This window comes from Sphaeramia orbicularis, unplaced genomic scaffold (genome assembly GCF_902148855.1).
Source record: "Sphaeramia orbicularis unplaced genomic scaffold, fSphaOr1.1, whole genome shotgun sequence".
NCBI classification, from domain to species: Eukaryota; Metazoa; Chordata; class Actinopteri; order Kurtiformes; family Apogonidae; genus Sphaeramia; species Sphaeramia orbicularis.
The window spans coordinates 578,405-594,945 of record NW_021941741.1 but is presented as its reverse complement, the minus strand read 5'-3'; the positions used below and the strand labels follow the sequence as shown (position 1 = coordinate 594,945).

General features: G+C 46.5%; 1 protein-coding gene across 1 annotated transcript in view; it reads left to right on the top strand.

Moving 5' to 3' along the window:
• Window positions 1-16,230, top strand: part of atp10d (ATPase phospholipid transporting 10D) — a 70,827-nt gene extending 54,597 nt beyond the window's left edge. The window contains exons 13-23 of the mRNA XM_030130780.1: window positions 1,483-1,589; window positions 2,820-2,946; window positions 6,887-7,071; window positions 8,438-8,747; window positions 9,149-9,225; window positions 9,351-9,476; window positions 9,735-9,935; window positions 11,178-11,258; window positions 11,887-11,991; window positions 12,070-12,257; window positions 14,786-16,230. Of these exons, the coding sequence (XP_029986640.1) occupies window positions 1,483-1,589; window positions 2,820-2,946; window positions 6,887-7,071; window positions 8,438-8,747; window positions 9,149-9,225; window positions 9,351-9,476; window positions 9,735-9,935; window positions 11,178-11,258; window positions 11,887-11,991; window positions 12,070-12,257; window positions 14,786-14,996 (1,718 nt within the window). The 3' untranslated portion in view covers window positions 14,997-16,230. The remainder of the gene's footprint in view (window positions 1-1,482; window positions 1,590-2,819; window positions 2,947-6,886; window positions 7,072-8,437; window positions 8,748-9,148; window positions 9,226-9,350; window positions 9,477-9,734; window positions 9,936-11,177; window positions 11,259-11,886; window positions 11,992-12,069; window positions 12,258-14,785) is intronic.
• The last annotated feature ends 311 nt before the right edge of the window (window positions 16,231-16,541 follow it).

Sequence of the window (16,541 nt, the reverse complement as noted above, 5' to 3'; positions counted from 1 at the left end):
AAACACCTTCATCCAGAGGAAAGGAGCTGAAATCGCCCCCCCCCTGTAAAGGATGGGAGTCATTATTCAGAACTGATGAAACCATCCTCTGTACCTGATTAGTGGACAGGGAGGTGGGACAAGACTGGGACTGACCAATCAGACGACTGGACCATCTGACTATTGGATTCAGTGAGTTTTTCTCCAAAGGAAAAGGACATGAAGGTGTGTGTTTCTAAATATATTGGTACCACAGATAACCGGTTCAGCTTTAAATCTAAGCATGGTACTGATCTTTGTATTTATGCCTTGAAAGAAGCTGTTGAGGTTTGTAGGAGGAAGAACTGCTCAGTCCTGATAGGATGTGCTGATGCCTCTAAGGCCTTCGATCGTGTCAGTCATCGAAACTTGTTTATGAAACTAAGTGAAAAGGGGGTTCCTGATTCTGTATGAAGGCTTCTGGTGTACTGGTATGCAAACCACAGTATGCGAGTCAAATGGGAAGAGAAAATGTCCTCCCCCTTTGCAGTGAGCAACAGTGTGCGGGGGGGGGGGGGGGGGGGGGGGGCTGCTTTCTCCTGCACTCTTTAACGTGTACATGGACAACCTATCTAAACAGCTGAATGGATGCAAAACTGGTGTGTTTGTTAACAGTAGACTCAGTCACCTCATGTCTGCTGATGATTTGTCCATTTTTTCCCTGGCAGTGCTGGGTTTGAGCAGCTGCTGAGTATATGTTCTGGTTATGGGCTTACATATGAAGTGTAATATAATGTTACAAAGAGCACACTTTTGATCTGCAGAACAAAAGGGGACAAGGGCCTAAACTGTCCTAATTTTTACCTGTCAGGACAGGAGCTGAGTGTGAGCACCAAAATAAAGTATTTAGGTCACTTTATTATGGATCAAATGTCTGATGATGATGATATGGACAGGCAATGTCAGATGTTATATGCCCAGGCTAATGTGTTGGCAAGAAAATTCTCAATGTGTACAGAAAATGTCCAGAAGAATCTGTTCAGAGCAGATTGTCCTTCTCTTTCTACTGCCCCCTGGTCGTCCAGGTTTAAAAAGGCTAGCTTACAGAAGCTCAAAGTTGCATAATGATTCCATGAGAATACTGTTTAAAAAACCTGGATGGACTAGCGCAGGTGAGTTATTCTGCAGTGCAGGAGTGAACACTTTTCAGGCTCTTAGGAGAAATTTAATATGCAAATTTACCTGTCGACCGAACGATTCTCAGAATTCCATCATTCAGCTTTTGATTAATCCCAGTCATAGTTCAGTGTGAAACCAGTCATCCCAGTGGTGACACTGGTACAGCTGTCTTTTATAATACTGATGATGTTTCATTTGTATTTTTAACCTGTGATTTTAAATGTATTCTGTTCGTTGATTGCTTGTTTGTTTGTTTTTAAATGGACTCCCAAGTCTGCAAATAAAGATGATGATGATGGTGTGTGTGTGTGTGTGTGTGTGTGTGTGTGTGTGTGTGTGTTTCAGGTGCTGAGCAGGCTCAGGACCTGTACCATCACATCAGAGAACAGACCCAGAAACATTTAGACGGATACGCCACAGAAGGTCTGCGCACTCTGTGCATCGCTAAAAAGGTAAAAACCTCAGGAAACAGTCTGATATTCCTGACAGTAAAATGAGTGACAGCCCTGCTTTAGCCATTTACAGTCCTTTAATACTCATCTGAACCATTTATTCTATTCATCAGAATCATTAATAGTTGTTTTTCCTTTGATTCTCACAAGTTTGGTTTAAACGCTGAATTCCTTTTACTTTGTAATGTGATTTTATTCTCTGAGCTGTTCTGTGTGATAGTGCGTTTTTACTCTTGGACTAGAAGGACTGGATGACTGACATGAGGAGTTGTGGAATAATTTACACTAGAGCTCACTGAGCTACAAACAAATCCCATAAACTGCTGAGATCTGTTTTATATAAACAGAAAAGTACATGGAGAAACAGGAAGTGGTTTGATACTTTAACCAATTATAATAAATAAATAAGATAATAAATAAAATAATAAATATAATAATAATAATAATAATAATAATAATAATAATAATAATAATAATAAATAATCCTCAGGTTTGATCTGTAATTTTCAATTTAAAACCAAAAATCAAAAAAACCCAAATGACTTGTTTTTTTGTTTTTCAATTTCAAAACCAGAATGAAAAACGGATAACGGTTCGTTTTTACATTTCCTGATTTTGTGCTCAAATAAAAAAATGGAAAAAACGGATAACAACCGTTTAATCCATTTTTGCTATTTTCAGTATAGTTCAGTTGTCTGACCCAGAAGTAGTCGTAACTAGGGAAAAAATAAACAAACGGAATCATGGCCAGACTGGAGGAATATTTGCTATAATTAAGCTGCTGTTTGATTCGGAAGCGTATTGCATTTACTCAAAAAAATAAATTCAGCTCTAATTTTCTGAATTAACGAGATTAACGACAGCTTAATTATAGCAACTATTCCTCCAGTCCGGCCATGATTCCGTTTGTTTATTTTTTCCCTAGTTACGACTACTTCCGGGCCAGACAACTGAACTATATTGAAAATAGCAAAATCGGATGAAACCGTCGTTATCCTTTTTTTTTTTTTTTCATTTTTCATTTGACACAAAATCGGGAAATGGAAAAACAAACCGTTATCCGTCTTTCATTCTGGTTTTGAAAATGAAAAACAAAAAAATTTGTTGTTCTTTTGTTTTTTGATTTTTGGTTTTAAATTGAAAAACGAATGAATGAATGATACACGGATTAAGAAAGTTCAGCAACCACACAACTGTGTGTGTGTGTGTGTGTGTGTGTGTGTGTGTCAGGTTTTGGAGGAGGAGGAGTATGAAGTTTGGCTGAAGAAGCAGCTGCTGGCGGAGAGCAGCATCGACAACAGAGAGGAGATGATGTTAGAGTCAGCACAAAGACTGGAGACACAACTGACACTGCTGGGTAACACACACACACATATACACACACAACATACACACACACAACATACACACACATATACATACACACACACAGACACACATATACACATACACACACACACACATATACATACAGACACACATACACACACACACACATACATACACACACACACACACACACACATATACACACACACACACACACACACACACACTGGACTCTTCTGTCAGTGTATCCCATCAGCCCAAAGACCACCTGGTACAAACACACTCTCTATGTCCAGACCATAAGTGGTCAACTGACTGACTGACCAACAGACTGACCCACTGACTGACTGACTGACCAATGGACTGACCAACTGACCAACGGACTGACCCACTGACCAACCGACCAGCCTCCATTTGTTGAGTGCAGAGCAGAGGTGTAGTTTGATAAAAAACGTGACAAATGAAATCAATATAACTTATATGGGGGGGGGGGGGGCTGAAAAGTTCCCAGCCTGAGTAAGAAGCAGTTCTTCCACAGCAGTGAAACTGGGCAGACATCCAGTTCAACCTGTCCTCATACTGACTGCATGGTGTCCTTCAGACAAACCCACTGGAGAAATACTGTAGGACTGTGAACAGTAGGACTACTGACATGTGAACAGTAGGACTACAGACATGCGAACAGAAGGACTACAGACATGCGAACAGCAGGACTACAGACATGTGAACAGCAGGACTACAGACATTTGAACAGTAGGACTACAGACATGTGAACAGTAGGACTACTGACATGTGAACAGTAGGACTACAGACATGCGAACAGAAGGACTACAGACATGCGAACAGCAGGACTACAGACATGCGAACAGAAGGACTACAGACATGCGAACAGCAGAAATACAGACATGTGAACAGTAGGACTACAGACATGTGAACAGTAGGACTACAGACATGCGAACAGCAGGACTACAGACATGCGAACAGCAGGACTACAGACATGTGAACAGTAGGACTACAGACATTTGAACAGCAGGACTACAGACATTTGAACAGTAGGACTACAGACATTTGAACAGTAGGACTACAGACATTTGAACAGTAGGACTACAGACATGTGAACAGTAGGACAACAGACATGTGAACAGTAGGACTACAGACATTTGAACAGTAGGACTACAGACGTGAACAGTAGGACTACAGACATGTGAACAGTAGGACTACAGACATTTGAACAGCAGGACTACAGACATTTGAACAGTAGGAATACAGACATTTGAACAGTAGGACTACAGACATGTGAACAGTAGGACAACAGACATGTGAACAGTAGGACTACAGACATTTGAACAGTAGGACTACAGACGTGAACAGTAGGACAACAGACATGTGAACAGTAGGACTACAGACATTTGAACAGTAGGACTACAGACATGTGAACAGTAGGACTACAGACGTGTGAACAGTAGGACTACAGACATGCGAACAGTAGGACTACAGATATTTGAACAGCAGGACTACAGACATTTGAACAGTAGGACTACAGACATGTGAACAGTAGGACTACAGACATTTGAACAGCAGGACTACAGACATTTGAACAGTAGGACTACTGACATTTGAACAGTAGGACAACAGACATGTGAACAGCAGGACTACAGACATGTGAACAGCAGGACAACAGACATTTGAACAGTAGGACTACAGACATTTGAACAGTAGGACTACAGACATTTGAACAGTAGGACTACAGACATGTGAACAGCAGGACAACAGACATTTGAACAGTAGGACTACAGACATTTGAACAGTAGGACTACAGACATGTGAACAGTAGGACAACAGACATGTGAACAGTAGGACTACAGACATGTGAACAGTAGGACAACAGACATGTGAACAGTAGGACTACAGACATGTGAACAGTAGGACAACAGACATGTGAACAGTAGGACTACAGACATGTGAACAGTAGGACAACAGACATGTGAACAGTAGGACTACAGACATGTGAACAGTAGGACAACAGACGTGTGAACAGTAGGACTACAGACATTTGAACAGTAGGACTACAGACATGTGAACAGTAGGACTACTGACATTTGAACAGTAGGACTACAGACATTTCAGGAAAATGTTTGCTTTTCACCCCCCCCCCCCCACCTTGAATTCTTCTCAGTTTTGCACAGCTGATAAAGCTGGAGCATCAGCCCCTATAGACACCATGTCAGCCTGAATGTCCTGGGGGGGGGGGGGGTCAGCCCTTTTTCTGCACACATTTGATCAGACCACAGTGCCACAGATGGTTCATGAAATGTCTGTAGTCCTACTGTTCACATGTCTGTAGTCCTACTGTTCAAATGTCTGTAGTCCTACTGTTCACATGTCTGTAGTCCCACTGTTCACATGTCTGTTGTCCTACTGTTCAAATGTCTGTAGTCCTACTGTTCACATGTCTGTAGTCCTACTGTTCACATGTCTGTAGTCCTACTGTTCACATGTCTGTAGTCCTACTGTTCACATGTCTGTAGTCCTACTGTTCACATGTCTGTAGTCCTACTGTTCAGACGTCTGTAGTCCTACTGTTCACATGTCTGTAGTCCTACTGTTCATACGTCTGTAGTCCTACTGTTCAGATGTCTGTAGTCCTACTGTTCACATGTCTGTTGTCCTACTGTTCACATGTCTGTAGTCCTGCTGTTCACATGTCAGTAGTCCTACTGTTCACAGTCCTACAGTATTTCTCCAGTGGGTTTATCTGAAGGACACCATGCAGTCAGTATGAGGACAGGTTGAACTGGATGTCTGCCCAGTTTCACTGCTGTGGAAGAACTGCTTCTTACTCAGGCTGGGAACTTTTCAGCCCCCCCTCGTACATTATATGCAAATGTGTTTATTTCACCTTTTGTGTTGATCATGTGACCTGTGGGACTGATGGACCTTTGGGTCTGTCCTCTAGTGGACATCTAAAGAACAGCAGTTTACCACACATCTTTCACCTTTGGACGGTGGACTGACTCAAATATTCTCACAACCCAAAATGTTTTTACAAACACAGACAAAGGCCTGGATTCAGCCTCATACATGAGCGGTGGTTCTGAACTGGTCTGGGTTTAGGGTTCAGGACCCACTATCACCCCTCAATGACAAACCAAGACCCAAACTGACAACAGTTATATTTAATACTAGAAGCACTCGGAGAGCGCAGACCTCCGCCAAGGCTGATCAGTGGCCCCCCCCGTGGGCCCCCCCCCCACGCCAAGGAGGTTATGTTTTTGCCAGGGTTTGTTTGTCTGTCTGTCTGTTTGTCTGTCCGTTAGTGTGCAACATAACTCAAAAAGTTTTCAGGGTTTGTTGGAAATGGGCCCCCCCATGGGCGCCCCCACCCCCAATCACCACCAAAATTTAATCATTTCTTCCTTATCCCATTTCCAACAAACCCTGAAAATTTCATCAAAATCTGTCCGTAACTTTTTGAGTTATGTTGCACACTAACGGACAGACAAACAAACAGACAAACAAACAAACAAACCCTGGCAAAAACATAACCTCCTTGGCGGAGGTAATAAAGATGAACCGGAGATAATCTAGAACACAGGTGTCAAACATGCGGCCAGCGGGATGAATTTAGGAAATGCAAAAATTACACTGAAGATGTTAATAATCAATGGTGTCAAAATCACTTGAATTCAGGTTCCACATACAGACACATACAGTCCAATTAGATTTCATCTGGGTCAGAACTAGTAAAATATTATAAGGATAACCTATAAAGAATGACAACCCAACATTTTCTCGGTTTTTTGGGTTTTTTTTGGTGTAAAAAAAGTAAAATTACATGAAAATTTTTACATTACCAAACTGTACTTTTACAAAAAATGTGAATAACCTGAACAAACGGAAATGTCTTCAGAAAAGTAAATGCAATTTACACATGCATGAATAGATGACTGTCCTGACCCCTGACCCAGGTTCCACAGGGATCGTGGACCGGCTGCAGGAGGACGTACCAGAGACCATCGAGGCTCTGCAGAGGGCCGGCATTAAAGTATGGGTCCTCACAGGAGACAAACAGGAGACCGCCATCAACATCGCCAACGCCTGTAAACTGCTGAGTCCCAGTGACCGCCTCCTCAGAGCCAACTGTGGATCTAAGGTAGGTGGGGGTCGGACCTGCAGGACCTGCTGGACCTGCTGGACCTGCTGGACCTGTATTTAACCTCCAGGGTTAGGATCAGGGTGTCTGAGGTTTATATAAGAACATTTCTAAGTGTTTTATGTAACTTTCAAAGACTTTTATTGGCAAATGAATCGCATTTATGCAGAAAGTTAGTTTGTGTTACTGCCAAACCTCTGACCGATTCTATAAGTAATGTGTTGAATTCAGTAAAGTGACAGTATCTGTCTGTCTGTCTGTGTCTGTCTGTCTGTCTGTCTGTGTCTGTCTGTCTGTCTGTCTGCCTGTATCTGTCTGTCTGTCTGTCTGTCTGTGTCTGTCTGTCTGTCTGTCTGTCTGTCTGTGTCTGTCTGTCTGTGTCTGCCTGTATCTGTCTGTCTGTATCTGTCTGTCTGTCTGTCTGTCTGTCTGTGTCTGTCTGTCTGTATCTGTCTGTCTGCCTGTCTGTCTGTGTCTGTCTGTCTGTCTGTCTGTCTGTCTGTCTGTCTGTGTCTGTCTGTCTGTCTGTGTCTGTCTGTCTGTATCTGTCTGTCTGTCTGTCTGTATCTGTCTGTCTGTCTGTATCTGTCTGTCTGTATCTGTCTGTATCTGTCTGTCTGTCTGTCTGTCTGTCTGTATCTGTCTGTCTGTCTGTCTGTATCTGTCTGTCTGTATCTGTCTTTATCTTTCTGTCTGTCTGTCTGTCTGTATCTGTCTGTCTGCCTGCCTGTCTGTCTGTCTGTGTCTGTCTGTCTGTCTGTCTGTATCTGTCTGTCTGTCTGTCTGTGTCTGTCTGTCTGTCTGTATCTGTCTGTCTGTCTGTCTGTCTGTCTGTATCTGTCTGCCTGTCTGTCTGTATCTGTCTGTCTGTCTGTCTGTATCTGTCTGTCTGTCTGTCTGTCTGTATCTGTCTGTCTGTATCTGTCTTTATCTTTCTGTCTGTCTGTCTGTCTGTATCTGTCTGTCTGCCTGTCTGTCTGTCTGTATCTGCCTGTCTGCCTGTCTGTATCTGTCTGTATCTGTCTGTCTGTCTGTATCTGTCTTTATCTGTCTGTCTGTATCTGTCTGTCTGTCTGTCTGTCTGTATCTGTCTGTCTGTCTGTATCTGTCTGTCTGTCTGTCTGTGTCTGTCTGCCTGTCTGTCTGCCTGTCCATCTGTATCTGTCTGTCTGTCTGTATCTGTCTGTCTGTCTGTCTGTGTCTGTCTGCCTGTCTGTCTGCCTGTCCGTCTGTATCTGTCTGTCTGTCTGTCTGTATCTGTCTGTCTGTCTGTGTCTGTCTGCCTGTCTGTCTGTCTCTGTCTGTCTGTATCTGTCTGTCTGTCTGTATCTGTCTGTCTTTATCTGTCTGTCTGTCTGTCTGTCAGGATGCATGTGCAGTCTTACTACAGGAGCTCAAACAGGAAGTGCAGTGTGCTGAGGACCGTTTGATTGACAGTCCAATGGCGGTGCCTGAGGACCGGTCCCTGACCTCCAGAACCAGAACCAGTACCAGCTTCATCCTGGTGGTGGATGGCCGGACTCTGGACTGGGCCCTGCAGGAGGATCTGCAGAGCCTGTTCCTGGAGCTGACGACCTGTTGTAAGGCCGTCATCTGCTGCAGGTCCACCCCCTTACAGAAGAGCCAGGTGGTCCGGCTGGTCCAGGACCGGCTCCAGGTCCTGACCGTAGCTGTAGGTAAGCAGGACCAGAACCAGAACACAACCCATATCTGAAGTTGGACCAGGGTTTTCCTTCAAACACAGTAGTAGGACATGGACCGGTGTTCCTCTTACAGTTGTATACAGGGACTCGGGTATGCAGTATGAACACGCCCTCGTACCGTACTGGAGTCCACACAGTCCGAACCCAGGACTACCTTCTCAGCTGGACTCGGGTCCGGTACTAGAGCATGGAACGTTTGCATTCACACAGTTAAGATTAAGCGGACTTTGGGGTCAAACAGACTCGGGTACGCGGTGTGAAAATGCCCTGAAACACAACAATGAAGCAGTGAAAGTCCATGAGGGGGAACCTGTGGAACCTGTGGGTGTGTTTGTGTCATACCTGTGGTTCTAACGGCTGTTCTCCACCTGTAGGTGATGGAGCCAATGATGTGAGTATGATCCAGGTGGCTGACGTGGGCATTGGGATCTCCGGTCAGGAAGGCATGCAGGTACTGGGTCCAGAACCCCCCCCAGTAGTTCCATCATCTGTCCTACATGTGTCCAACACATACCTGTAGATAGTCCATGGTTGTTGTGGTCCAGGGTTTGGATGTGGATGTCTGTGTGTCCCCAGGCCGTCATGTCCAGCGACTTTGCGATCTCCAGGTTCAAACACCTCCGTAAGCTGCTGCTGGTCCACGGCCACTGGTGCTACTCTCGTCTGGCAAATATGATCCTCTACTTCATCTATAAGAATGTGGTGAGACATGGGGCAGGGTGGGTGGTCGGTCGGGTGGTTGGTTGGTTGGTTGGTTGGTCAATCGGTCGGTTGGTTGGCTAGGTGGGTGGTTGGGTGGTTGGTTGGTTGGTCATCACTACTCTAGTTAAATCTCAAACCCTCTTTATCAATAACTGAGATCAAACCAAATCAAACATACGTTTGATTCTAGGACTGAACCCTTTCACAGGGTCTTGAGTCCGGTGTTGAGTCTCTGGTATGTTCTGGTCCCTGCTGCAGATGTACGTGAACCTGCTGTTCTGGTACCAGTTCTTCTGTGGGTTCTCTGGGAGCGTCATGACCAACTCATGGGTGCTGATCCTCTTCAACCTCATCTTCACCTCCATTCCTCCTCTTATCTATGGAGTACTGGACCAGGACACTCCTGCAGGAACCCTGATGGAGGTTCCGGAGCTCTACCAGACCAGACAGACCTCCAAGGTCAGCAGGTTTTCAACACTGTCAAAAAAAACACCTGTCACATCATGTCCAAATGTGCACCAGTGTTCATGAGCATTCCCAGTAAGGGTTTACAGCTGTCCCACCGTCCAGGCATCAACACACCAGCTGGGTTTACACTACTCGCACAAATGCACAAAATGTCAATTGCGCAATATAAAACTGGTAATGGAATCACCGAAATGTCGTAAAAAGTTCATGTTAAACTACAGTGTTTGTCAGAGTATCATCGTTAGGTTATTGATCGTCAGTGCCTTTTCGGTCTGCTTCAGCAGCTGTCTCATCAAACACTCTGGTATCAATAGACCTTTTTTCTGTTTGTACACAATGATGACGTAGGATGTATGCACGCGCATTTTGGCAACAAAAGTATAGCAGAGATAAACAGCTTGTCAAGCTACGCAAGGAGATTATTGACTAAAGATCGTGAATGTTACCTGGACAAGTTGACTTTGACAAATGGTGTCCGACTGCCAGATCTGCGTTCTATTAACGAGTGGGTTGAAGACGTTAGCAAGTGGACAAATATACATATTTAGTTGAGCGTGTACACCACAGAGAAACTGTGAGCGTAGAAGTCCCTGGATGCTTCTGAATCTGTTGTCTGTGCTCATGTACAGAATGTCAGATACCATGACATAGAGTCGGAGTTTAGTGTTTTGAAATCGGAAGTTTTCTCTAGTCAAAGACAAGGACACAAGACAACGACGTATGAAGCTTGTGTTAGTATCAACCAACCACAAAACTACGTCCTCACAGTGAACTGCACCTGTATGAAGGTAAGAAGCCTTTTTGGTGTTGTTGGTTTGTAGATAACAGTTCACTAATGTAAACAAGGCTTTCCCCTAAAATGAAAGAGTAGATGTTGGTTTCTGTCCTCATTCCAGTCCACACCTTTAATCGTCTGCAGACACAGACGCCGCCGGTTGCTTTGAAATGGTCGTGATCCTGTCGGAATCCAATAAAACTTGAATCCTCTGGTGGAAAAGCGATTTGTACAACCGAATACGCAACAACCAGACCTGTTGATACTGGGAACAGTTTGTAAAAGTTTGCTAACCAGTTGCTACCTCGTCTTTGTCATTCAGAACGGCTGGAGAACAGCACCACTTCTGCTGACAAGATGCAAACGCAACATTATGTGACGTAGGCTGAAAAAGGGTGTATGGACAGATGAACGCAGACATCCAGTCATTATTCAGAGTGTGTTGTGTTCCTCTGCAGGTCTACGTTCCCTTCATGTTCTGGATCACAGTCCTGGATGCCTTCTACCAAAGTCTGGTCTGCTTCTTTGTGCCTTATTTTGTAAGTCCACTACGTCCACCTGTGTCATGAACAAACCTTTCATTGTGTCCTTTGTCCTTCTGTTAGTTCATGTTGTTTTGATGCTTTTGGAGTTTCTCCACCCAGGGTGACACAGCGGTGCAGTGGTTAGCACTGCCACCAGCGTGTTAGCGTGGGTTCTCTGGCTCCTCCCACCATCCAAACACATGCACTGATTGGTTAATTAACTGGTCGACCTAAAATGGCCCGTAGGTGTGAATGTGACAGTGATCGGTCGTTCGGCTCTGTATGTTCAGTCCTGGGATGAGCTGGAGACTCGTCCAGGGTGAACCCCCCACCCCCCCTTCACCCATAGGTTGCTGGGATAGGCTCCGCCCCTGTGACCCTAGTGAGGAAAAAGCGGGTTCAGAAGATGAATGAATGAATGAATGAATGAGTTTGCCCACTCCAGCTTTGACAGTTTCTGTATTGGTGGTACTATATGGTACTAATGGTGCTCCAGTACTGTATGGTACTAATGGTGGTCCAGTATTATATGGTACTAATGGTGGTCCAGTATTATATGGTACTAATGGTGGTGCAGTACTATATGATACTAATGGTGGTCCAGTCCTATATGGTACTAATGGGTCTCCCTCTTGTCTTCCAGGCCTATGCTGGATCCGACGTTGGGGACCTGTCCTTGGGGTCCCCGATCAACACCTCCGCCCTCCTCATCATTCTGCTTCACCAAGTCATTGAGAGTCACACCCTGGTCAGAGCCTGGTCCAGAACCTTCAGCAGGTCCAGGTCCAGGCCCCTCCTCTAACCCTGGGTTGGTTATGTTTTGCAGACGTGGCTCCATGTGCTGGTGCTGGTGCTCAGTGGGGGGTCGTACTTCGCCTTCGTGCTCCTGCTCAGTCTGGTGTGTGTGACCTGCAGCCCCCCCACCAACCTGCTGGGGGTGGAGACCCTGCAGATGTCTGAGCCCCTGTTCTACATCATCTGTGTTCTGACCACGGTGACCGCACTAGTACCCAGGTAAGTCTACTGGGACCGCACTGGTACCCAGGTAAGTCTACTGGGACCGCACTGGTACCCAGGTAAGTCTACTGGGACCACTGGGACCGCACTGGTACCCAGGTAAGTCTACTGGGACCACTGGGACCGCACTGGTACCCAGGTAAGTCTACTGGGACCACTGGGACCGCACTGGTACCCAGGTAGGTACCCAGGCAAGTCTACTGGGACCACTGGGACCACTGGGACCGCACTGGTACCCAGGTAAGTCTACTGGGACCACTGGGACCGCACATGTACCCAGGTAAGTCTACCACTAATGGGAGTACTGGGACTACTGCCACTGGAACTACTGGGACCACTGTGACAGCACTGTTACCCAGGTAAATCTACTGGGACCGCACTGGTACCCATGTAAGTCTACTGGGACCACTGGGACTGCACTGGTACCCAGGTAGTTACCCAGGTAAGTCTACTGGGACCACTGGGACCACTGGGACCGCACTGGTACCCAGGTAAGTCTACTGGGACCACTGGTACCGCACTGGTACCCAGGTAAGTCTACTGGGACCGCACTGGTACCCAGGTAAGTCTACTGGGACCACTGGGACCGCACTGGTACCCAGGTAAGTCTACTGGGACCACTGGGACCGCACTGGTACCCAGGTAGGTACCCAGGTAAGTCTACTGGGACCACTGGGACCACTGGGACCGCACTGGTACCCAGGTAAGTCTACTGGGACCACTGGGACCGCACATGTACCCAGGTAAGTCTACCACTAATGGGAGTACTGGGACTACTGCCACTGGAACTACTGGGACCACTGTGACAGCACTGTTACCCAGGTAAATCTACTGGGACCGCACTGGTACCCATGTAAGTCTACTGGGACCACTGGGACTGCACTGGTACCCAGGTAGGTACCCAGGTAAGTCTACTGGGACCACTGGGACCACTGGGACCGCACTGGTACCCAGGTAAGTCTACTGGGACCACTGGTACCGCACAGGTACCCAGGTAAGTCCACTGGGACAACTGGGACCGCACTGGTACCCAGGTAAGTCTACTGGGACCACTGGGACCACACTGGTACCCAGGTAAGTCTACCACTACTGGGAGTACTGGGACTACTGGGACTGGTACTACTGCCACTGGAACTACTGGGACCACTGTGACAGTGTTTTTACCCAGGTAACTCTACTACTGCTTCCACTGGGACTACTGGGACTGGGACTACTGCTACCACTGGGACTACTGGGACTGGTACTACTGCTGCCACTGGGACTACTGGAACTGGAACTGGTGCTACTAATGCCACTGGGACTACTGGGACTGCTGGTATTGCCACTGGGACTACTGGGACTGGTACTACTACTGCCACTGGTACTACTGGGACCACTGGGACTACTGGGACTACTGGGACTGGTACTACTGCCGCCACTGGGACTACTGGGACTGGTACTACTGCTGACACTGGGACTACTGGGACTGGTACTACTGCTGCCACTAGGACTACTGGGACTGGTACTGGTACTACTACTGCCACTGGGACTACTGGGACTTCTGGTACTGGTACTACTGCTGCCACTGGAACTACTGGGACTGGTACTACTACTGCCACTGGGACTACTGGGGCTACTGGAACTACTGGGACTGGTACTACTACTGCCACTGGGACTACTGGGACTGGTACTGGTACTACTGCTGTCACTGGGACTGCTGGGACCGGTACTGGTACTACTGGGACTAGTGGTACTGGTACTGGGACTACTGCTACTGGTACTGGTACTACTACTACCACTTGGGCTACTGGTACTGGGGCTGGTACTACTGGGACTGGTACTGATGGTGTCACTGGTACTACTGCTACTGGTACGACTACTGGTACTGCCAGTTCTACTGGTACCTGCAGATGAGTCACTAATGATGGCATCCCCACACTGGCTTTGGCTATAATCAGTGAGCACTAGCCCACTACCTAGACTGGTTATAGCAAGAGGCTAGCAAGATGTAGTCTTGAACCAGCTCTGGTAGGTAACGTTAGCCTGGTGGTCCGATAAACGCAGATGGATGAAAAAATTATAATTATGACGACAGTGTCTAACCCGCTAGTAACTAACTAGTAATCATGACACATAGGCTATCTTAAGCTAGGTTTATGTTCCCGTGGCCACAACTGTTTATTTGTCCCTGGTTTTGGACTGGTGGACACTATTGTTTATTTGTCCCTGGTTTTGGACTGGTGGACACTATTGTTTATTTGTCCCTGGTTTTGGACTGGTGGACACTATTGTTTATTTGTCCCTGGTTTTGGACTGGTGGACACTATTGTTTATTTGTCCCTGGTTTTGGACTGGTGGACACTATTGTTTATTTGTCCCTGGTTTTGGACTGGTGGACACTATTGTTTATTTGTCCCTGGTTTTGGACTGGTGGACACTATTGTTTATTTGTCCCTGGTTTTGTTTCCATCTGTTGTTAAATGTCGTCGTTGGACGTCCATGTCCGTATGTCCTGTCCCACTGTCTTGTGTGTTTTTCTTCTGAAGGTTGTTGTTCCGTGTCCTTCACAACACCCGCCATCTGTCTGCTGTTCTGGAAGATGCTCAGACGGACCGGAACCAGGACCAGGACCAAGACCAGGACAGATACTGCAGCAGAATGCGCCGCTGGAACTCGAGCCAGTCCAGAACCAAAAGGGTCCCAGTGTCTGTCAACAACTCCAACATGGACCACAGACCGGGATCTGAGGTATCCTGAACCCAGAGGACACTGGACCCTGATGGGTTTGACCCTGACCAGGAGGACATGGTGGACATGGTGAACGGGAGGACATGGTGGACAGGAGGACATGGTGGACAGGGTGCCTTTGTCCTTGGTGTCTACTGAGTCCTGTTTGTATATTTGGTTTATGAGCTGCTGTAGAATCCTCCAGGTTCTGGACGTAGACCTGGAGCTGCTGAACCCACTGTGGTGGTGGATCCTCAGGTAGACCTGGACCATGTGAACCCCCTGTGGTGGTGAATCATCAGGTAGACCTGGACCTTGTGAACCCCCTGTGGTGGTGGATCCTCAGTGACCCCAGAAGTCCACCTTAGGTCCACTCATTCATCATCTGTTCTGTAGACGATGGCATCAGGAAGTGCTGAGGACGTGAACGGAGTCTGAAGAACACCACAGGTCCAGTCAGTCCGACCCACAGCACCAGGGTCCAGCTGGGTCCAACCGGGTCCAACTGGGCCAACTGGGTCCAACCGGGTCCAACTGGGTCCACAAACACTAGGACTTCAGACCACATGTTAATAATGGGGCTGAATACAGCAGTACACAGTAGAACTACTACAGTAGTAGTAGTACTACTGTGTACCGCTGTAGTACTACTACTGTAGTAGTTCTGCAGTACTGCAGTAGTAGTCCACAGTGTGATTCCATTCTTATGGCTGGTCTCTCTCTCTCTCTCTCTCTCTCTCTCTGTCTCTCTCTCTCTCTCTCTGTCTCTCTCTCTCTCTCTCTCTGTCTCTCTCTCTCTTCTGTCTCTCTGTCTCTCTCTCTCTCTCTCTGTCTCTCTGTCTCTCTCTCTCTGTCTCTCTCTCTCTCTGTCTCTCTCTCTCTCTCTCTGTCTCTCTCTCTCTTTCTGTGTCTCTCTCTCTCTCTCTGTTCTGTGGTTCATCTCCTCAGTTTTTTCAGCACTTCTTCCTTTTCTTTCATGTTCATGTACATTTATCATAAACTGATCTTTGAGTGTTAAAGTATCAAATCTGTGACGGAGCTGTAGAAGAACAAACACTGGAAAGGCCTTGTGCTCATGCAGGGGCTTCTGGGTACTTTGACCTTTACCCTAACCCTGGGTTAGATGTCTGACCTTTGACCTTTGACGCTCTGAGCTGTGGCTGCTCAGGCTGAAGGTTTCAGATGTTCCACTGATCTGTACCTGTTTACCTGTCTACCTGTTCATCCAGAACCGGTGCAGAACATTAAAACCAAACTGACTTCAGCTGGGACCAGGCTGTTTGTGTTCTTATGTTCTTTGTGTTTACACTGTGTGTGTGTGTGTGTGTGTGTATCTGCTTTCTATCAAGGTAAACTTTATTCTCCCCGAGGGGCAATTTGTTCTACAGCCAGCAGTTTCACGCAGACCACAAACCAACAATAAATACAAGAAATAATCCATTAAAGACAAAAGCACCAACATTACAAAGAGTTCTTCAGCAGAACAGTGGAACTGGAACCAGAGAATTCCTCATCCTATTGGTCCGACATTTAGGAATGCTGAATCTGAGGCCTGATGGAAGACACCTGAACTCA